Source organism: Chiloscyllium punctatum, chromosome 9 (assembly GCF_047496795.1).
Source record: "Chiloscyllium punctatum isolate Juve2018m chromosome 9, sChiPun1.3, whole genome shotgun sequence".
Lineage (NCBI taxonomy): Eukaryota > Metazoa > Chordata > Chondrichthyes > Orectolobiformes > Hemiscylliidae > Chiloscyllium > Chiloscyllium punctatum.
Genome location: NC_092747.1, coordinates 34,088,833 through 34,112,508, shown reverse-complemented (window position 1 = coordinate 34,112,508; position 23,676 = coordinate 34,088,833). Strand labels below are relative to the sequence as shown.

The 23,676-nt window shown below is 38.5% G+C and overlaps 1 protein-coding gene and 1 long non-coding RNA gene across 5 annotated transcripts in view; one reads left to right on the top strand and one right to left on the bottom strand.

The window, feature by feature from the left end:
• LOC140481281 (uncharacterized) overlaps nucleotides 1-15,309 on the bottom strand; it is a 146,690-nt gene extending 131,381 nt beyond the window's left edge. The window contains exon 1 of the long non-coding RNA XR_011961491.1: nucleotides 14,963-15,309. This is a non-coding gene — a long non-coding RNA (uncharacterized lncRNA). The remainder of the gene's footprint in view (nucleotides 1-14,962) is intronic.
• Nucleotides 1-23,676, top strand: part of nbeaa (neurobeachin a) — a 913,644-nt gene that overhangs the window by 339,621 nt on the left and 550,347 nt on the right. For all 4 annotated transcript variants that reach the window (XM_072577218.1, XM_072577214.1, XM_072577213.1 and 1 more), the window contains one exon: nucleotides 8,935-8,996. In XM_072577218.1, the coding sequence (XP_072433319.1) occupies nucleotides 8,935-8,996 (62 nt within the window). The remainder of the gene's footprint in view (nucleotides 1-8,934; nucleotides 8,997-23,676) is intronic.

Below are 23,676 nucleotides of genomic sequence, written 5' to 3'. Positions count from 1 at the left end.
TTTTGTTTAGACACGTGACTTCACTTTATTCTTTCAAGCTTTTTTTTGTTTATTTTAATAAATTTGTTCTTGCATTTAATTGTTTGCATTTTGCAACCTTTAAAGATAATTTGTATGCAACACCAACAAGAACTGTATTTAATGTGGTAAAACAACTTTTAGTTTCCAAACTTCAGCAAATGTGGAAACTAAATTTGAATCCAATTTTCTATAATGACATTTTTACTCCATTATTTGTTTTCTGTTAGCCACATACTCATTTTTTCTTGCCCTCCTAGAACAGCTTGTTTTCTTTTCCATTTTTTGTTTATTTATTTTTAGTTTCTCTTGCTACTCATCCAAATTTCTGTTCCTAAATATGAACTTGAACTGCAGATCAAAGGGAATAATTTCTAGATGAGATCAAACCCAACCCACCAATGGAAGGAAACAAATAATGGATGATAGAAGATCCATAAGATGAGTGCCAAAATACAGTTGAAGTGATCTGGATCTGGACTAATAATAAATTATTTGTGAGTTTTAAAGAGGTATGTTATCATTGAGTCTTGTATTTGACCTTGCAGCAATGTTTTGGAATTTTGTTTATTTATTTCTTCATGGGATGTGAACATCCCTGGCAAAGCCAGCATGTGTTGCCCACTCCTAATTGCCCCTTGAAATGAAATAACTGCCAGACTATTTCAGAGGATTCTTTTTATTCACTCCTCATAGGACCTAGGCATCTCTGGTTGGCCAGCATTTATTTCCCATCCCCAGCTGCCCTTGTGAAGGTAATTGTGGTTAACTACTGGCTTGAAGAGATGGAAGTGGCCTTGGGTTTGGAAGGTGCTGTCTTAGGCTCTCTGGTAAATTTCTGCAGTATATCTTGGAGATAGCAGTAGCTGTGTGCACTGAGCCTCAGTGGTGGAGGAAATGGATGTTTGTGGATATGGTGTCATTCGCATGGGCTGCTTTGTCCTGTATGGTGTCAAGCTTCTTGAGTGATGTTGAAGCTACACCCAACCAGGCAAGTGCGGAGTATGCCATCACACTCCTGACTTGTGCACATGCTTTGGGGTGTCAGGGTTACTCTCTGTAGAATTCATAGCCTCTGACCTTCTCTTGTAGCCATATACTTACGTGGTGAGTTCAGTTGAGTTTCTGGTCAATGGTAACTCCCAGGATATTGATAGTGGGAGATTCAGTGATGGTTACACTATTGAATGTCAAAGGGTGGTCCTTAGATAGTCTCTTATTGGAGATGATCATTGACTGACATTTGTGTAGTGTGAATTTTAGTTGCCACTTGTCAGCCCAAACCTGGAGATTGTCCAGGTCTTGTTGCATTTGAACATGGAATGCTTCAGAATCTGAGTAGCAGCAAATGGTGCTTAACATTATATGATCATCAGTGAGTATCTCCACTTCTGACCTTGTGATGAACAGAAGGTCAGTGATGAAACATCTGAAAGTGGTTTGTCTGAGGAGAATATCCTGAGGAATTCTTGCAGACATGTCCTGGAGCTGAAATGACTGACCTCCATCTTCCTCTGTGCTAGGAATGACTCCAACCAATGATGAAATTTAAATTTCATGAGCTAGTGCTCTGGGATTTGAATTTATGCTCTTAGAGTATTAGACTAGGCCTCTAGATTTTGCTTCCAGTGATATTATCACGATACCACCAATTCCCACCATTTTAATAGTTATCTTTGCTAGCATTTGATTTGCAACTGAAAGAGAAACAGTTGCCCATCAGAAAGAGAGGAGCAGAAGTTCTTCAAGGTGTACAGAAATGGCAGTGAAACTGTTTCTCTCTATAGAGATGCTGTCAGACTTGCTGAGTTTCTCCATCACTTTCTGTTTTTATTTTAAGTCTTCAGCATCCTCAATTTTGCTTTTATTGTAACAGCTGATAGGCAATAGATGCTGAGGTTATGTTTTATGCATTATGATTGGGAGAACTAAGATTGAAACGTAAACTGCTTCATGCTTTCAGTCAATTTTAATTGTCACTGTGTTAACTCTAAATCGGTACCTGAGTACTGAAATAGTTCTTTAAAAGATTACTGAGTATGCCTTCTAAATGCAGAAATAATACAGTAAAATTGTGAATCAAAGTTGTGTAAAACATCTACTTTATCACATGCATGCTAGGAGCTTTTCATTTTTTATTGCCACTTTGGGAGAATGATGCTACATTTGCAAGTCTGCTATTTAGATCTTGGCATGTACTTTCTGACATTGCTAATCAGAAGCGCTGACTCATAAGAGTGGGAAATGATCAGAGCCAGTGTTTGCAAATCAAATATGCAGTAAATTTATTTTTCCATTACTGTGTGCTGGGCTTTTCTAGCGCTTTGGAACTGTTGGAAAATGAAACATTTTTGTGTATTTCCCCCAATTTTCCATTAAAATTACAGTAGATGAGGAAGATCTTACAAAAATACATGGACCAATATTTTCATATGTAATGTACAATATAGTACAATTGAAACTAATTTTGAAACTTCTAAGATTTCAAGAAACCGAAGAATGGCCAACTTGTAGGTCAAAAACAAATCCAGGTCATAGCAATAATTGGATTTTAAAATACAATTTCTGATCTGGATACTCTGATGGCAAATAGCTGTTGTTCCAGTCTTTCTTATATTCTATCTCTCTTTTTCACTCTCGCCCTTTTGTGCTCTCTTGCTCTCTCCACTGCATGCTCCTTCATTCTATCTCTAGCATGCTCTTTCTTTTTCGCTCTCTCGCTCTCTCGCTCTCTCGCTCTCTCGCTCTCTCGCTCTCTCGCTCTCTCGCTCTCTCGCTCTCTCGCTCTCTCGCTCTCTCGCTCTCTCGCTCTCTCGCTCTCTATCTCTTCCCTCTGTCTCTCTTGCACACTCTACTTTTCTCTTCTGCATCCTCTGCCTGTGATATGTCTCTCTCTGGTGCACTGTTATTTTCTGTCTTGTACCTTCACATACCCTCTCTCACTCCCTCACTCCTTTGGACCTGAGAAGTTGGATGTGTTAAAGTGAGTAGAATTCAGGATGACTGCGAAGGTACCAAGGTATGCTTCCCCCCACAACCTGTCTAAACAAACCAGCTGTATCAGTTCAGCTCGTGTGTGCTATTGTTGCAATTTCTGCTCCTTATGACTCCTTCATCTACACCACTGAAATTGCAGTCCTGTGGGGGACTGGTACCTAAGCTTCTGGACAAAATATTTTTAATCCATTTATGGCATGTGGGTGTTGCTGGATAGACTAGCATTTTGCCCATCCCTAACTGCTGAGAGGGGTCTGGAGTCATATGTAGGTTCAGACCAGGTAAGGATATTAGTTTCCTTCCCTAAAGGAAATTAGTGAACCAGATGGGTTCTTTGAAAATTGACAATGGAACTATGATCATCATTAGACTCTTTAATTCCAGACATGTATTGAATTCAAATTTCACCATCTGCTTTGGAGGGATTTGAACCTGGATCCTCAGAACTTTACTTTGTCTCTGGATTAACCGTCCACTGATAATGCCACTGGGTCACTTGTAGCCCATCCCCTACACCCTCCACTCCTTGGATTTACTGCCTGTGTCTTCACTGTTTAATGCCATGGCTGAATGAAGTGACCTTTGTTCACACTGTTTGCTGCTTCTCCAACCTCAGGCTGCTTCTATCCCTTTTTGCTTACTGAACTACTCCTTGGTAAATCTATCAGCAACAAAGGTGAGAGATAATCAGCCTGTGATTGGAGTTGCAGTTCATGCAGAATCTTTCACTTCTGTTTAGCTGTGGCTTGAACTCTGGCTCCATGGTCTGGAAAGAGATGCATTGTGGTCCAGATTCTGGCCCAGGGGCTATATGTTGGACACCCCAGGTTTAACTGGTACAGAGGTCAGCATGAAAAATGGTCAGAAACTTGAACCAGATCAGATGTCACTTACAAGCATGGTATATCATTTCTTCTTGACCTACATGGCTGTTTTAATTCTTAAAAATAGAGATATAAAAAGAATAGTCTTATAGTTCTTAAGTGAAACACTCTTGCTTTATCTCCTAAAATATCTGATTAAAGTTTTAAAAATATCTTTATGCTACTTACTGTCTCAGCATATTAACATTTAATAACAAGTCAATGCAAGCAATGCACAATCCTACTTCAATTGAAATTTATTGAAGCATAGCTTAATAAATCAATATGTTTTAGTCTAATAGTATGTTTGTATTAACTGATCGTTACAGCATTAGTGAATTCTAGTTTCTTTAATTGTACCAAAATCATACTCTGAATACAGATATTTAATTTCGCAGGATAAAAACTACCATAAGTATAAGTTATTAATTTTCTAATTGATTTACCTGGTAATATTCTACAAGGTTTAGTGCAAAAAGTAGATTCAACAGTTAATTAGCATCTTTTGTTGCATGAGAAAATGAATGACATTGAGCGCCAGCTGCAAAATAGTCCTTATCCAATGTGGATCATTTAGAAGTAATTACCATCCATCTATTATATTGCTGATTAGAAAGGTCATGCACTTTTTCTTCTGTATCCCACAGTTGTAGCCCTTAGACATTTGGTCAGTGCTGTAATTATATAGAGAAAAATCACCGATGTAAATAAACTACTCACCATGGCCAATTATAAAAGTATTTAGCTTTTGAGTCTCGCATATCAGATGGTTTAAAGCACAAAATCTATATTTTTCAATTGCTCAAATAGGAATAATTTTCTCTGACATTTGGTCGAAAGCACTGGAAAATATATATATTTTAAAGCAGGTTCCAACATATGTGACTTTGGGTCATACATCACATAGCTTTAAACTATATCTTCGTGTTAGAAGATAAAATCCTGATGAATATTGTATGTATTCCATAAACTTATAAAAATAAGATTACTGTGAAAAGAAAGCTTAAGATAGTGATTAGCACATCATACCAGACCTTGCTATTATATCTTAAGAGATTTTGGGTTCACTGAAGAGATATGGAGACTGAGTATGATTAGTAATGACTTGCATTGGCTTTGATTTTGGTAAAGAAATTAACCTGTTGTATGCAACTGGGTTTTGTGCTTCTCATTTCACCAGATATACTTAGTACAAAGTTTGCCATGGGTTTGTTTTCCTTTTGTCTAGTAAGCTTCTGAAAGCATACTTGGTAAAATTCACAAAGAAGTGGACTTGTTCAAAATTTCCTTTAACCTTGTTTAGAATATAGAGTACAAATGAAGCCAAGTATATGAGAATTAGAAGACTACCTTGCAGTTGCATTAAAATAAAATACCCTTTGGACGACTGAAAAAGGTTCCATGATGTGGGTTTCATTAACGTAAACACCTTGTTAGGTTTACAGTTTCTCTTGCTTTCGATTATATATTCCATACTTTTATTGCAAAGATAGACACGTTTATTAGAAATGGGAAGTTTATACGTTTGTTATAGTTTGGTCCTATCTGTTTATTCTGAAGTAAAATAGAGTTTGAAGAGGATCATGTGAACAAGCCTGGGTGGTGTGGTTGCTTTGTGAGCAGTGAGTCTAGGTTGTTTTACTGCGGAGAATATGCAAGGTGCTCATACCTCTAGAGAATGGAAAGAGAATTTGTGCTAATTTTGTGTGGACTATTAGTCTCCAATTCTCTGGCAGAGTTGTTTTGTAAACAGTTATTCTTTAAATTGCTTATTGAACACACAGTTGGAATGGAACTGGGGTTCAGAAGACAATTAATCACTACTTCTCTCTGGATACATGGACGTGTGATTTATATTGCCATGCCAATGAACTTTTAGAAGAGAACAGGCCATGGGACTGCTGGCATGCAGCGTGTTCTTAAGATATCTGTGAACCCCTCAAGCCGGTCAGTCTGCAAGAATCAGAGAGAGAGGCAGAGGCAGACAGTCTTTAATGCTCTGCAGTATTAGTATATGTCGATTCCAATAAATATGTGTGCCAAGTTGCAAGCCTAACTGATAATCCTAAATTGGCTGTTGCCATAATTGCTTACTCAGAATTACCCAGGAAATATTGCAGAATTGCATCTAATGTTGGACATATTTAATGTTGTGTTGCAAGTGACAGGCATTCACTGGTTTGCATGCTGTTGGTATTTTCCAACAACTATATGGTCTTACTCTTTCTAATTAAATGTACGACCTCATACATGACTTCACCACAATTAGTTTGCCAGATGCATTCTGAATTTTGTTTATTCATTCATGGATGTGGTTATCACTAGCTGTGCAGCATTTATTACCTGTGCATAATTGCCCTAGAGAGGTGCTGGTGAGCTGCATTCTTGAACTGCAGCAGTCTGTGTTCTTTAGGCAGACACGCAACGTTGTTTAGGAGTGAATTCCAGAACTTTGATCCAACAACAGTGAAGCAATGGTAACATATGTTGAGAGTGTGGTGCTGGAAAAACACAGCAGGTCAGGGGAGTAGGAGAATCAACGGTTGGGGCATAAGCCTTTCATCAGGAATGTTGACCTATCTGGTGATCTATGTCCAGTCAGGATAATTAGCTTTAAGGAACTTATAGGTGATGGTGTTCGCATACATCTGCTGCCCTTGTCCTTCCAGGTCAATTTTGAAGGTGGTGTTGTTGCAGTGAACCTTGTTGATGGTACACATTTGTTGTTGTGTGTCAGTAGTGAAGGGAGTGAATGTTGAAGGTGGTGCATGGGGCTCCAATTAAGTGAAGTGCTTGATCTTGTGTGGTGCCAAGTTTCTTGAGTGTTGTTGGAGCTGCACTCATGCAGGCAAGTGAAGATTATTTAATTACACTCCTGCCTTGTATCTTGTACATATTAAGGAATTAAAAAAAACAGAGGTGAATTACTTGCTGCAGAATTTCCAGCCTCTAACATACTAGCCACCGTATTTTTATGTGCCCAGTTTAGTTTCTGGTCAATGGTAACTCCAGGACATTGATAGAGTGGGATTTAGTAATATTTATACCTTTGAACATCAAGAGGCAATGGTTAGATTCTATCTAGTTGTGGATGGACGTTGCCAAGCACTTGTATGATGTGAATATTGTTGCTACTTATCAGCCCAAGCTGCCCAAGTCTTGCTGTGTGTGGACATAAACTACTTAAGTGTCTGAGTTGCAAATGGTACTGAACATTGAAAAATGAACAGCAAACATCTCAATTTCTGTTTTCATAATCAAGGGGTGCAGCTGGTGATGGCTGGCATGGAAAATGCTATTCTAAGGGACTCTTGTAGTCAATACCTGAGGCTGAATTGATCGACTTCCAGCAACTACAGCTATTTTCCTTTGTTCTAGCTGTGACTCCAACCAGTGGAGAGTTTTCTCTTTGATTTCCATTGTCTCCAATTTTGCTAAGGTTCGGCATTAAAATGATGCCCGAAGGCTGCAAAGGTATCAGAAATCTTGTGACCCTGGCAAAAGAAAATCCCAAAGTTTATTTTTGTCTTCCTCTATTCTATCAAGCCCTTCCTTTATACTAATTGAGCTTTACAGTTCTGTGCTATCTACAAATTTTGAAATTATATCTCCAGTTCTCAACTCTAAATCATCAGTATCATTGGTGAGCAGCAATGTATCCATCCTTGTGGAACTGCATATCCAGGATTTGTCAATCTGAATAGCTATCGTTAATCAGTATACTCTGTTTTAAGTTATTAACAAATTTGATAGTCACTATTTTAATTGTCTGTTATTCCTAATGTGCTAACATTAGTCATAAATCCAATGTGTTTTACCTTATCAAAGGCTTTTTAAAAGTACAAACATATATCTGTTATATTACATTTGCTATCTTGTTTCAAACATTGCTCAGTTGATAACATTCTCGCTATTGAGTTGGAAGATTACAAGCTTGGAACTTGAGCGGAGCAATACAGCGTGGTGCTCCATGGAAGTATTGAAAGAGTACAGTACTGTCAATAGTGCTATTGTTCTGATGAAATCTTAAAGCTAGGCCATTTCTGTTTCTTGTGATCATAAAGAGTCTATCAGTTTCAAAAAAGAGAAAGGGAGTGAGTTCCTGGTGACCTGGCCAATATTTATCCCTCCATCAACATCACAAAGACAGAAGATCTAACCATTATCACATTGTTATTTTGGAAGCTTGCAGTGTTTTTCTTTATTCTTTCATGGGGTGTAGGTGCTATTGACAAGGCTTACATCTTTTGACATAATTGTCTTTCAACTGAATGATTCCTAACTAGCAAGCCAATCACATTACGATAGGCCACATGTTGATTACAATTGGCAAAGACAGCAGACCAAGTGGGCTTTTGTGACTACCAATAGCACTTTCATGCTTTAAATCTGGAAAATTAATAGACTCATAAGCCCTACAGTACAACAGAAAACAGACTTCAAAAAAAGCTTCACTGGCAAATGAGTCTTCCACAGGTTATGAAAGGTGCTGTATAAATAAGAGTCTTTTTGCTCTGTTATTACTTCAGGGAATTCATTTGTGCTGGCCAAGTAAGACTCCTTTTGGAATCTATTCAAATATGTTTTACTTTTAGTTTCTAGATGCTCTTAGAGATTTCAAAGAAATATAATTTATGTTACGTATTCTATTTTTTGTTACATCTTTGAGTACTGTATTTTTCCATCATTGACATGAAGTTCATTTGCCTATAATTCTGTGCAGACTGGGCTATCATTTTTCTTTTTCTTTTTTTTAAGGAGTTTGAATAAATGTGCAAAATTACTAATTTATTTACTTCTGTGCCAATTTTTCTAAGCTTTTTAAGTTTTATACATCTCTTATAAAACTGTCATCTGTATTTATTTATCTTGGTAGCCTGACATGACTTTCAGATGCACACAATAGTCTGTTAATTTATAAATTTTTAATTTTGTTTATTTCTAAGTCTGCACAATCTTACATACTACTGGACTAGTGGTTGAATTTTAGAATGTACTGTATGTTTCAAATGAGTTACATATTGTTATAAACAAAAGTATTTGTACTTTCTTGCAGGCCTGGTGTGCATGAAGTCTAGTACCTCAGTCGTAGAATTGGTTATGTTGCTATGTTCACAGGTAAGGCACATCAAAAGAATATTTCCCAAACTATTCTTTGTGTACAGACAAGAAACTTGTCAATCAGCACAAAGATGTACAGAAATAGAGGATTATTAGGACCTTAACATTGAAGAAATGTGAAGAAGATAAAGCCAAAAGTAAACGTTGTGGAGATTTCACATGTTTTGGAGAGACAAGGATGTTTCATGGACAGTGCAAAATATTCTCAAAGGGGAGAGTGGTCAGCAGAGGGTCATTGTATACATTGGTACCAATGACATAGGAACAGAAAGGGATGAGATTCTGCAGAGGGAATATAGAAAATTAAGCAAGAGATTAAAAAGTAGGTCCTTGAAAGTGGTAATATCTGGATTACTCCCGCTACCATATGCTATTAAGAGTAGAAATAGGTTAGAGCAGATGAACATGTGGCTGAAGAACTGCTGCAGGGGTCAGGGATTCACATTTTTGGATCATTGAGATCTCTTTGGGGGTAGAAGTGACCTGTATAGAAGGATGGGTCGCACCTGGCAGGGAGGTTTGCTAGAGAACCCAAAAAGATAGTGAGAAATGAGATAAGTCTGAGGCTGATACAGTAGATAAGAGGAGCAAGTTCAATAGTCAGGGCAGGCAAGAGCAAGGCAAAATAAGAGGTAGGACTGATAAAACAAACTGCATTTATTTCAATGCAAGTGGCTTGACAGATAAGGCAGATGAACTCAGGGCATAGTTGAAGACATGGGACTGGGATTTCATAGCTATTACAGAATAGTGGTTCAGAGAGGGGCAGGACTGGTGGCTTAATGTTCCACGGCATGGATCCTACAGAAGATTAGAAGGCTGGACAAAAGAGGAGAGGGAGTGACGTTTTTGGTTAAGGATAACATAATGGCTATACTCGGAGGATTTCCTGGGAGAACATCCAATGAAGTTGTATGGGGAGAGCTAAGAAATAAGAAAGGGATGATGATGTTATTGGGATTGTTCTATCGACTCCCCAGTAGCCAGTGGGAAATTGTGAAACAAATATATATGGAGCTCAGATATCTGTAAGAATAATAGGATATTAATGGTAGGAGATTTTAACTTTCCAAACATAGATATGGACTGTTGTGGTTCTGTTCGCCGAGCTGGGAATTTGTCTTGCAAACGTTTCGTCCCCTGTCTAGGTGACATCCTCAGTGCTTGGGAGCCTCCTGTGAAGCGCTTCTGTGCTGTTTCCTCCGGCATTTATAGTGGCCTGTCTCTGCCGCTTCCGCTTGTCAGTTCCAGCTGTCCGCTGTAGTGGCCGGTATATTGGGTCCAGGTCGATGTGTTTGTTGATAGAGTCTGTGGATGAGTGCCATGCCTCTAGGGATTCCCTGGCTGTTCTCTGTTTGGCTTGCCCTATAATGGTAGTGTTGTCCCAGTCGAATTCATGTTGCTTGTCGGCTGTGTGTGTGGCTACTAATGATAGCTGATCGTGTCGTTTCGTGGCTAGTTGGTATTCGTGTATACGGATCGTTAACTGTCTTCCTGTTTGTCCAATGTAGTGTTTTGTGCAGTCCTTGCATGGGATTTTGTACACTACATTAGTTTTGCTCATGTTGGGTATCGGGTCCTTCGTTCTGGTGAGTTGTTGTCTGAGCGTGGCTGTTGGTTTGTGTGCTGTCATGAGTCCTAGTGGTCGCAGTAGTACTACTATTTTTTGTCAGTATTTAGATTAGATAAGATTCCCTACAGTATGGAAACAGGCCCTTCAGCCCAACAAGTCTACACCGACCCTTCGAAGATTAACCCACTCAGACACATTCTCTATATTCACTCCTGACTATGGGCAATTCACCTCACCTGCAAACCTTTGGATTGTGGGAGGAAACTGGAGCACCTGGAGGAAACCCACGCAGACATGGGGAGAATGTGCAAACTCCACACAGGCAGTCACCAAGGCTAGAATCGAACCTGGGATCTTGGTGCTGTGAGGCAGCAGTGCTAACCACTGTACCCCCGTATTTACTTTGGAGAAGGACATAGAAGCTAGAAAGTTTTGGAAAATATATAGTAATATCATGAATAATGTCCATATTACAGAAGTGGAGGTGCTGGATGACTTAAAATGCATAAAAGTGGATAAATCCCTAGACCTGATCAGGTAAATCCCAGAACTTGAGAAGCTAGGGAAGAGATTGCTGAGTCCCTTGCTGAGATATTTGTATTATCAATAGTTATGTGTGAGGTGCCAGAAGATTGGAGTATAGTTCATGTCGTGCCACTATTTAAGAAAGGTGTTAAGGAAAAGCTAGGGAATTATAGACCAGTGAGCCTGACATCAGTTGTGGCTAAATTGTTGAGGGGGATTCTGAGAACCAGGAATTACATGCATATGGAAAGTCAAGGACTGCTTTGGGATAGTTGACATGCCTTTGTGCTTGGAAATTGTATCTCACTAACATTCAATTCAGTACAGCACAAGGATAGGCCCTTTGGCCCAACAAGCCTGCACTGATTCCGAATCCTTATTTAGACTTGCTACTCATGGACCATTCATAGTTTCTGTTCACTTCCCATTCATTTGCCTATTAAGATATACCTTAAACATTGTTAACATGCCTGCTTCCATCACCTCCACTGGCAGCACATTTTGGATGGACGCAACACCCTGCACTTATGTAAAACTTCTCCCTCTCACCATGTATCTGTGCCCTCTTGTAGTTGACTTTTCCATCCTGGGAAAATGCCTCTGACTATCCACCCTATCTGTGCCTTTCATAATTTTGTAGAACTCTATAAGATGGTCCTTAGCCTCCAACTTTCCAAGGAAAAAATCCAATTTATCAAACCTCTTCTCATAACTAAAACCCTCCAAACCAGGCAACTTCCTGGCAAACCTTCTCTTCACCCTCTGTAAAGCATCCATGTCCTTCTGATAGTGGTGACCAGAACTGCATGCAATATTCCAAATGTGGCCTAACTAGAGTTTTATACAGCTGTAACATGACTTATTAACTTTATATTTGATGCCCCAGCTGATGAAGGCAAGCATTCTGTATGCCTTCCTGATCACCTTATCCACTTGTATTTTTACTCTTAGGGATCTATGGATGTGTACGCCCAGTGCTCCTATGGATTCTGCCATTTATTGTATAATTTGCACCTGAATTTGATCTTCCAAAATGTATCACCTCACATTTGTCTGGATTAAATCCATCTGCTATTTCCCTGCCCAAATCTGCAATTTTTATATATCCCATTGTATCCTTTGACAATCCTCCTTACTCCCAGCAACTCTGGCAATGTTGATGTCATTTGCAAACTCACTAATCAGACTATCTACAATTTCCTCCCGATCATTTATTTCTATTGCAAACAACAGAGATCCCGACTGATCCCTGTAGAACACCACTAATCATTGATCTCCATTCTTGAAAGAATCCTTCCACTGCTACTCTGTCTTCTATGAGATTGAGTTTTTTGAGGAAATGACAAAGAAGATTGATGAAGGTGGAATGGTAGACATTGTCTATATGGACTTAAACAAGGCATTTAACAAGGTTCCGCATGGTAGACTAGTTAGCAAGGTTAGATCACATGAAATCCTGGGGGAGCTAGGTGATTGGATCCAAAATTAGCTTGAAGGCAGGAGACAGAGACTGGCGGGTTGTTTTTAGACTGGAGACCTGTGACCAGTGGTGTACCACAAGGATCAGTGCTGGATCCATTGCTTTTTGTCATTTATGTAAATAATATGGATGTGAATATAGGAGATGTGGTAGTGGACAGTGAAGGTTATCTCAAAGTACAACAGGATCTTGATCAAATGGACCAATGGGTCGAGGAGTGGCAGATGGAGTTTAATTTAGATAAATGTGAGGTGCTGCATTTTGGAAAAGCGGATCAGGACAGGATTTATACAGTTAATGGTAAAGTCCTGGGAGTGTTGCTGAATAAAGAGGCCTTTGGGTGCAGGTGCATAGTTCCTTGAAAATGGAGTCGCAGTTGACAGGGTGGTAAAGAAGGTTTTTGGCACACTTGTCTTCACTGGTCAGTGCATTGTTTACAGGAGTTGGAATGTGATGTTGTGGCTTTACAGGATATTGGTGAGGGCAGTTTTAGAATTCTCCATTCAATTTTAGGAAAGATGCTATTAAACTTGAAAGGGTTTGGAAAAGATTTAGCAGGATATTACCAGGATTTGGGGGTTTGAGGTATAGGGAGAGGCTGAATAGGCTGGGACTGTTTTCCCTGGAGCACTGGAGGCTGAGGGGTGACCTTATAGAGATTAATAAAATCATGAGTATGGATTGGGTGATTGGTCAATGACTTTTTCCCAAGGTCGGGGAGTCCAAATCTAAAGGGAATAAGTATAAAGTGAGAGGAGAAAGATTTAAAAGGGACCTGAGGGGCAACTTCTTTCATGCAAAGAGTGGTGCATGTATGGAATGAGCTGCTTGAGGAAGTTATGAGGTGGTTACAATATGACATTTAAAAGGGACCTGGATGAGTTCATAAATCGGAAGGGTTCAGAGAGATATGAGCCAAATCCTAAGAAATGGAACTAGATCATTTTAGGATATTTGGTTGGCATGGATGAATTGGGTCAAAAAGTCTGTAATATTCTATGACTCTATTTCCTACTTTTTTCCTTTTTCCTTATTCTTTGATGCATATTTTCAAAAACCCATTGTGCCTCTTGAATTGATGAGTGGAAAGCTCTGTTTCACACTCGTGTGTTAGATCATGAAAATTAATGAAACCTAGCTGAACCTCTTTTCAAATTGGATATTATTTTGCTTTGAAAATCAACAAAGTCTGTCACTGAACAAACAATTACTTCTTCACTAAACAGTGGTTATATGCTGAAAATCAAAGTCACTCAGTTGCAGTTTCTATTAGGTCTTTTCCAGAACATAACCCCGATTGATGTAAAATACCGATCTTGCTTAAGCACTCCTGTCCTGAAATTAATGCAGTGCACTGATGTTCAAACCATTCCATTAAATTGTATTTTTAAATAATTATTTGAATATGGTCAGTAAGCATTATTAAAAACAAACCTTCCAATTATGCTTAGTCATCTGTTTAAATTGAAAAATACTGACAGTTGAAACCTATTAGCGATTCTTATGCTGAAAGGTTGAATTAAGTAGTGAATGTCACAAACATCTAATGCAGTCAAATTGTCATTAAGTTGCCGACCTTGAATAGGATATAGAAAATACACCTTTTTACAAGATATTGCTTGGGTTGACAGCTTTTGAAGACTAAATGTTGTATAATTGATTCATCTAATTAGTTTAATATCACATAATGTAAACACAGTTAATGTATATTTTGCTAGAGAATGTATCATCCTTCGAAATGTAGCGTAAAGAATTGAACAACCAGGATATATTAAAAATGTTAATGTATACACACCCATGTTAACTACAGAACAATTGGATAATCAATCTGACAAGCAATAATGAAATAATTAGCATTTATACATTCATAGGTACCTTCTATAAAGTTTCGATAAATATACAACTATTTTCATTTGATTTGATTGTTACAGGAGATAAATTATTGATATTCTTAAGCAGCAGTATTGCATTATTAAAATCGAATACAAGCTATGAGTTGCAAAGCCTCATTGAATTGGTTGAAAAACCTACGTTGATTTTTTTTTCCCTTTTTGCCTTGTGGATTTCTGACTCCCAGCAGAATTCTGTAAAATGTATATTTGTGCACCAAATATCTAGTTGGTATAGGTATTTTATACCAGTATGTAATACAAACATAATGCACATGAATCAATTTTTATAAGTGGAAAGAAGAGGAAATGTTAACTGCATAACTTTATTGTCTGCCAATTTTTACTATCATTCTGGTGGATATCAAAAATAAATGTCTCCATTTCATAAATGATTCCTTACCAAATGGTTTAGAATTCACAGCTTTCTTCCTTCACAAAGAAGATCAAAGCTATTTTTCAAAATTTAATATATATACCAGACATGTCCACATACCTTACAAATCCTGAATATATATTTCAGTATTCATCTGCTCTATTCACGTAAGGAAGCCATTAGATGCAAGTCAACTTTTTTTTCCTCCTGGTATGAGTGATTGCTGAACAGAGAGGAAAGAACTGTGTTGGCATGAATCCTCTGTGGAATTAAGGCATCAAAAATCTCCTGTAGGGCGCTTGTGATTTTGTAATCCCAAACTTCAGTCCAGATTTCAAGGGAAACTCCTTAAGGTTCATAATGAACCTTTCAGCAGCAAAACACAGCATTTTGTGGAGAGCTTTATAACGTTTAAACTGAGCTTTTATATACAAGTTGGTGTTAACGGATCTTCAACTGCAATCTCTGCGTTTTACTGCATTGTACCGGAAAGCAATACAACATGTGGATATTGTCTCCTAATGATTCCATCATCTAATCATGAGACTAGCTTTATTCATTTCTTGGCTCCAGAATTTCCTACGTTAAGGACCCAGGAGATGAAACTTTGCCTCATGTATTGATTAGGACGAAGAGTTTGAAATTTGAGCTCTCCTCTGTCCTTCACAAAGCTTTTTGGTACAAATGTAAACCTGACTGCTGATGAGAATGCAGTATAAAATTACAAATGCATCAGTGTAAGTCAAATAAATGTTGCAGCTTTCTCACAAAAAGAACCATTTTGATTTGTTCTTCATTTTTTCTGGAAAATAATGAGAGACTTTTTTTTTTCACCGTTAAACTGCCACAGACCTATTTATAAGACAGAGAAATTTCCCTTTACCTTAACAAAAATAGCCTGTTGATTAAACTTAGCAATTTTCATGAAGAAAAGTGAATATACTATATTTTTCTCAATTTACCTTATCTAATTTTCACAGCTCAAGTATTTTTAACATCAAAAATCTCATATCAACAACATCAGATTGCAATTTCTATTTTGTTTAAAAATGTGTTGTTGAACAAAACATTAACTGCCAGAGGCTTAAGTCTAAAGTATGGTCTAAATTTACATGTGGTTTCAGATTGCAAATGTCTGAAAGCGCATGTGTTTAATTCAATTCAGATGGCCAGGCTTTCAGACTATGAAGGATTGCAATCAGGTTTCCTCTATAGGGGTATTTCTGTACTTTTACTACAAAGTATATATTTTTTTACATCCACTTGCTGCCATTGTCAGAAGGCTTAAATTGAAATATCTTTATCCTGGCTATCCATTTGTGGAATTCAGATCAATTTCACTGAATCAATTTTAGTTAGTCACATAATCATTATCAATACCTGCAGGACTTTTACTTTATTGAAGACATGTAGAAGATGGTTGACAAAAATAATTGAAAACTTTCAACTGAACTACTTTTTTTCTGTATTTGGTTTATATTGTTTTTTGTTAATTTAGATTGTCAACGCTTTTGTCAGATGTTCAAACTGTTGCACATTATAAGAACTGTGCAAGAGTTCAAAATAGACATATTTAAAGATTGCTTTAAGAGTAATTGTTCATATAAGTACAAACCTCTAAATAAACATTCCAGCTTTCCATTCCCCAGCTCAAAGGCATGCAAAATTAGTTTTCCAGTTTTTATTTGTTTAACACTATATTAGTAATATGAACACTCCACTTTCACCTAAGCCTTGCACATTTTTAAATTAGATTATAGATCAGCCATATTTTCTCCAGCTCCTCTCAAATACAATACATCCTGTTTATGATTAATTTCAAAGATGTAAGAACCTTTGATATTTCAGCTATATGTCAGTTCCTTCCTTATGAGCTTTCACATGACCATAGAGGGCATCATGGCCAAGCACCAACTATTTGTACTTATGTAGTGCTTTTGTTCTAATAAAATATCTCTTGGTACTTCACAAGAGTGTTACATAACAAAGTTTTACATAGACTAAATTGGATATTAGAGCAGATGATCAAATCTTTGGTCAAATTGGCATGTCTTAAAGGAGGAAGGAGAGGTGCCAAGGTTTAGGGATAAATTCCAGTTTCTTGTTTGTTCCTGGGAGGTGGGCATAGTTGATAAGACCAATATCTATTGTCTGTCCCTAATTTCCCTTGTGCAATCATGTCCTTCTGATAGTGGGCAACCAGAACAATGATTTTATCTGCACTTCACTCAATCCAATCTACTGTTTTCACTGTTCACAATGTGGTCTCCACTACACTGGGGAGATGAAAAGCAGATTTGGTGACTATTTTGGATTTTATATTAAAGTGAACCCAAGCTTCCTATTGCCTGCACACATCCCCATGTTCCCTGGCCCACATTTCTGTCTCAAGCCTACTGCAGTCCTCCAACAAGCTTCTGCACAAACTGGAAGAACATAATCTAATTTTTCACTTGCGGAACCTATAGCCTTCAGGACTCAATATTGAGTTCAACAATTTTAGAATCTGAACACCACCTTGTATGTCGCTTCCCCACCCCTACTGCAGGCCCTGTCATGACATGGGCTGCTTTCAGCACAGCCATTATGAGCTTGCTTTCTTCCTAGCATACTATTGTCCATCCAGTTTTCTATGTCTGTCTATCTCTCTATGTCTGTCTGTCTGTCTCTCTCTCTCTCTCTCTCTCTCTCTCTCTCTCTCTCTCTCTCTCTCTCTGTTTCTGTCTCTATGTCTCTCTCTCTCTCTCTCTCTCTGAGACCACTCCCTGTATTCAACAGCTATACCATCTTTTTGTAGCTACATTGATGTGATAGTAATTGGCTGGGGTTGATTTTTTGTGACTTTTGCAATCAGAACGTATGTGGACAATCATTCACTTTGCTGGGTAGATGGCACTGTTGTAGCTGTTCTCAACTTGCCAACGGACACAGCTACATCTTGTGCATAAATCTTCAATTTCATGGCCTCGTTGGTTTCCAGCCCCTTCATGTTTCTTCATAGCAAGGCAAATGACCTGAAGATTGATAGCTGTCGTGCTGGGGAACTCAGGAAAAGGTTGAGAGGAATAATCCAATCAGAACCTCTTGCTAAAGATGATTTGAATTGCTTCAGCCTTTTGTGCTAATATGCTGGGCTTTTCCATCATTGAGGATGGGTATGCTTGTGGAGTCTCTCCTCCTGGTCAGGGTAGATGTTGCGAACATGTTTCTATTGGTAGTAGAGATTAGGACCTGAGGGCACAGCCTTAGAGTAAAGAGAAGACGTTATGGAACTGAGATAAGGAGAAACTGGATGTAAATTTGCTCACTAAACTGGAAGGTTCATTTTCAGACGTTTGTCACCATACTAGGTAACATCAGTGAGCCTCCAGTGAAGCATTGGTGTTATGACTCACTTTCTGTTTATGTGTTTAGATTTCCTTGGGTTGGTGATGTCATTTCCAGTTCTTTTTCTCAGAAGGAGGTAAAAGGGATCCAAGTCGATGTGTTTGTTGATAGACTTCTGGTTGGAATGCCATGCTTCTCGGAATTCTCGTGCGTGTCTGTTTGGCTCATCCTAGGATAGATGTGTCGTCTCAGTCGAAGTGGTGTCCTTCCTTATCTGTATGTAAGGTTATCTGTGCTAGTGGGTTATGTCTTTTTGTGGCTAGTTTATGTTCATGTCTCCTGGTGGCTAGTTTTCTGCCTGTTTGTCCAATGTAGTGTTTGTTACAGTTATTGCAAGGTATTTTTGTAAATGACGCTCTTTTTGCATGTTGTCTATATAGGGCCTTTTAAGTTCATTAGCTGCTGTTTTAGTGTGTTGATGATGCCAAGAGGTCTGAGTAGTCTGGCAGTCATTTCTGAGATGTTTTTGATGTAGGGGAGAGTGGCTAGGGTTTCTGGATGCGTTTTGTCTGCTTGTTTGGGTGTCTTGCTGAGAAATTACCGCACTGTGGACATTGGGTACCCGTTCTTTTAGAATATGCTGTATAGATGATTTTCCTCTTCTCTTGGTAGTTCCTCTGTGCTGCAGTGTATGGTAGCTCATTGAAATAATTTTCTAATGCAGCTTCATTTGTGGGTGTTGGAATGATTGCTTCCATAGTTCAGTCTTTGGTCCCTTTATGTTGTTTTCCTGTTGAGGTTGGCTTGAAGTACCCTGTTGACTGTTCACTCTACTGTGGCATCTTGAAATGGCAGTTTGTTGTTGTTTTCCTCTTTTATGAATTTTATGCCAGTAAGGATATTATTGATGGTCTTGAAGGTTTCCTCTAATTTGTTTTGTTTTGTGATGACAAAGGTGTCATCCACATAGCGGACCCAAGGTTTGGGTTGGATGGTTGGCTGAGCTGTTTGTTCGTGTCTCTACAATTCTGCATCTGCTTTGAACCCTGTTGTTGGTGATCTCATGCGTGTTCTATTGGGTTGTCTGTAGGCTTTGCTATTAAAAGTGAAGTGGGTGTTAATGCACAGGTCCAGTAGCTTGATGATGATGTCCTTGCTGATGAAGTTGGTGGTGTTTGGTGTATGTGTCTTTGGTTCTTCTAATAGTGTAGACAGTGTTTATTTGGTCAGGGTGATGTTGATGGATGTGAACAGGGCTGTTACATCAAAGGAAACCATTATTTCTTCATCTTCTATCTTAATGTCCTTCGTGTTCGGGAATTCTTGGGCGGAGTGAATGGAGTGGCATGAGTCTTCTACTAAGTGTTTTAGTCTTTGGTGAAGTTCCTTGGCTCATCTGTACATTTGTTTTCCAGGTAGTGAGATTATGGGTCTGAGGGGGGCTCCTTGTTTGTGAATTTTCAGCAATCCATAAAAGCATGGTGTGTTGGATCCGTCTGGTTTCATTTTTTTGAAAGTATGTCTTGTTTAATTCTCCAGGTTTCTAAAGTTTTTTTGAGTAGGGCTGTGATTTGGTTCACTCGTTGTGGGGTTGGGTCTATCGCCACCTGTTGGTAAGTGTTGATATCTGCGAGCAGTGATGTCTGCTTTCTCAATGTAGTCTGTTCAGTTTAAAATGAAGTCTCCTACCCAGAGTACATTGTGTCCTTGATATCCGTAGTGATTCTTCCAGATGTGTTCGACAGGAAGGAGCTCGGATTCATTTGCTGAGGAAGGGGGCAACAGTGGGTATTAATCAGCAGGAAATTTTCTTGCCAATATTTGACTTGATACCATGTGACTTAATCAGGTTTGGAGTCAATGTCAAGGACTCCCAGAACAGCTCCGATTCGACTGTATGCCACTGTGCTACCAGTGGGACAGGACTTGCCCACAGGTGGGAATGGTGGTGTTGGGACATTGTTCATAAGTACATCTGGTGATATACCTACGTTAGATTGTCGATTGTTTATTCTGTGGGACAGCTCTCCTAATGATTATAAATGCTTCAGATATTAGGAATGAATACTTTGCAGGGTTGATTGGGCTAGATTTGCCTTTGTCTTCTTTGCTGCTCAGCTGATGACTATCTTGTTTCATTCATTTGATCTGGAAATGCTGAGGGGTTCAGCATTAGCCGAGCATAGCTATATCTGAGCGTTGTGTGTTGAAGGAATTTACAGAGATAGGGATAGGTGAGGCCAGGGTGAGAATAGGAAAACACTCAAAATTTTGTGACTTTACGTAAATGGGAGTTGATGTTGATCAGTGAGAACAGGAAATTTGGATGACTGGAATTTTGTGTCAATTACAAACACACGAAGTTTCCATCAGGTTTCGAGGCCAGTGACCCTTCAGAACTGATAGTAATGAAAAGGTGGAATTTATGCATATGATGGGATTTGGGGTTAAGGAGTTCGCGGAGAGATAGAACCCAGAGAGAGAAAAAAGCATAGGCAGGTGAAGGGATTGTTGATAGTAAACCAGGGAAGAAGCAAAGCTAGATTGGTGATAATGAGGGCTATGAATAATTGATGATGTGCTGAAAGCAACCAATATCATGACATAACCTGGGATGTGGAGGATGGTAATGGACATGGAAAGAGACGATCATGCTCTAAGATTGTTAAACTTGATGTTGAGTCCTGAAAGCTGTAAGATACCCAAATGAAAGATGAGGTGTTGTTCCAATCTGCCTCGTGTGCTGCATTTTGAGCTCAGGGTCTTTACTATTGTGTCATTGGATTTAGTTTTATTGTAACACTTCACAAAACAGTATCTCCTTCACAATTAGTAATGCCTGAGACAAAAACATTTGCCAAGGAGCATGATGCTGAAATGGCAGGCAGCTGGAAGCTTGTGGTCATTTTTACAGACAGTGTGTAAGCGTTTTGCAAAACAGTCACCCATTCTGCAATTCATTTCACCAGTACAGAGGATACTACATTTTGAGCAGAGAGTACAATATTCTAGAGTTTTGTTAAAAATTACTTGTGGGACATGGCATACATAGCTGGCTGGCTGGGATTTATTGCCCATCCTTAGCAGATGAAACAACGTTGTGAACAGCGAATATGTACAATAGTTTGAGTGAAGTGTTGGTAAATCACTGCTTCAGCTAAAAGGTATGTCTGTGTCCTTGGATGATGAGGACAGAGGAGGTAAAAATTCTACAATTGCATGGAAAGATGCCACAGAAGTGTGGGGAAGTGTTAGGAGTGAAGGTGCATCTGATATCAGATGCACTTGTAGAGGCATAGAATCAAACTAAATAGGATTGAGTAGAGCATTCAACCCATTGAGACTGCTCGATCATTCAATATAATCATGGCTGATCCTGAATCTCAAAGCCCCACTCTTTCCCCATATCGCTTGGCACTTTTATTGTCTTGAAATTATCAGCCAAGATTGAAATGCAGAGCAGAGTTGATGAGCTAATTTCTGCTCCTATGCCTTATATCAATTTTTTTCTTAGATATATTAATTGATTTGGTCTCTCTTGCCTTATGTAGTAGTGAATTCCATATGGGCACCACTCTGCACGAAGAATTTCCTTCCCGTCTCAGTCCTAAATTATATATTCTGACTCCTGGGACTGTGACCCTTTAATCTGGACACCTTGGCCAGGCAACCATTGTCCCTGCATTCAGTCTATTTAGCCCTGTTACAATTTCATGTTTCAGTGAGTTACCCTCTCATTTTTCTAAACTTTAATGAATATTGTTGTAATCAACCCAATCTCTTCTCATGCAACAAGCCTGCTATTGCAGGAATCAATCTGGTGAATCTTTGCTGGGCATCCTCAATGGCAAGTTTTTTTTTTAGATGAGGAGACCAAAGCTATGTTGGATATTTCATATGATTTCACTAAGGCCCTGTACAACTTCGGCAGGGCATCCATCCCTCCTCTTTCAACTGCTCTTGTAGTGAGGGCTATGTGCCATTTGCCTTCTGAACTGATTGCTGCACCTACGTGCTTGCTTTCAGAGACCAATACATTAGGATACCCAGATCCCCTTGTACATCTTTCTAATCTATCACCTTTGAAATACTACTCTTGTTATGGACCAGATCAAGCCCCCTCAAAATATATTGAGAAGATAGCCTAGACTCCAACTTTTTCTTATTTTTAAAGGCAAATGTAAGGTGTTATGTTCTAGATACAATTCAAGAGGTCAAACTACCAGGCTTGAATCAAAGTACACTTTATTATTATACTATAGTTAATACACAGATAAAGTAAGAAAAACAAATAGCTTAACTTTAAAAAATGCTTAATATATATATAAACAAATATATGCAGATATGTTAACTACCAGTGATCAGCTGCTCCAAGATAGTAACATCTCATAACACACCCTTGCCAAAGGCAAATTAAGTAAAATAGATTGTTCACCTGCAGTTCTGGAGAGGAAGCGAACCCAAGCTTTTAGCTGTAACAGAGGTATGAATAATGACTTCCTCATCCAGCTTCAAGACCCCAGCAACTACTGAAGGTTAAACTAAAATCCTGGTTCTGTGGGAGCTTGACCCCACCCATTCATGTTGCACCTATTGTTCCAGCATTTTAATAAAAAAAACCCAAGGCCTCACAGGCTATTTACTTTATTGGCTTAGAACAGACGACTCAGCCTCTCTTCATAATAAAAACCAGAACAAAATACATTTCTTAAAGCCATAATATCATTGCACTCTGCTATCCTATTTTTCCTACTAGTGGGTAACTTCACACTTATCTACATTATACTCTATATTCCATGTATTTTCCCACTTTCTCAACTTGACTGAATTGCCTTGAAACTCCTTTACCACCACCTCATCACTCAATTCTTCCCAGTTTTGTGTCATCAACAAATTTTGAAAATATTGCATTGATTCCCTCATCCAAATTATTGATCTATATTGCAAGTAGCTGGCTCCAAACACTGATTCCTGTGGTGCCCCACTAGTTACAGCCTTCCACTATGTAAAAAAAAAAATCCATTTGTCTTATTCCTGTTTCCTGTCCCCTGACTAATTCTAGATTCATGCCAGTCTGTTATCCCACTCCCATCTGCTTTAATTTTGCACACAGATCTCTTAGATGGAACTTTATCAAAAGCTTTATGAAAATCCATGTACAGCATATGCACTGGTTCTCCCTTATTTACTCTATTAGTTGCATCCTCAAAAATAAGCTGTAGCTGGTTTGTCAAACATTTCTTTTCTGCTCCATGTTGACTGTCTGCTCCCATTGATATTTTATAGGTGCTCTATTATCACATCCTTTAGATTTAGATTTTATTTATACTCAAAACTAAAGTACAGGAGTGCAGTGAAAAGTGTAAAATGTTGCCACATGACGCCATCTTAGATTCAAGTATCTCAGTACAGAATCAGAAGATCAAGGTAGAAACAAAGAACAAAGTTAAAAGTTTAAGATTATATTAATTCTTCATAAAAAGTAGGAAAATAAATAAATCTAAAAG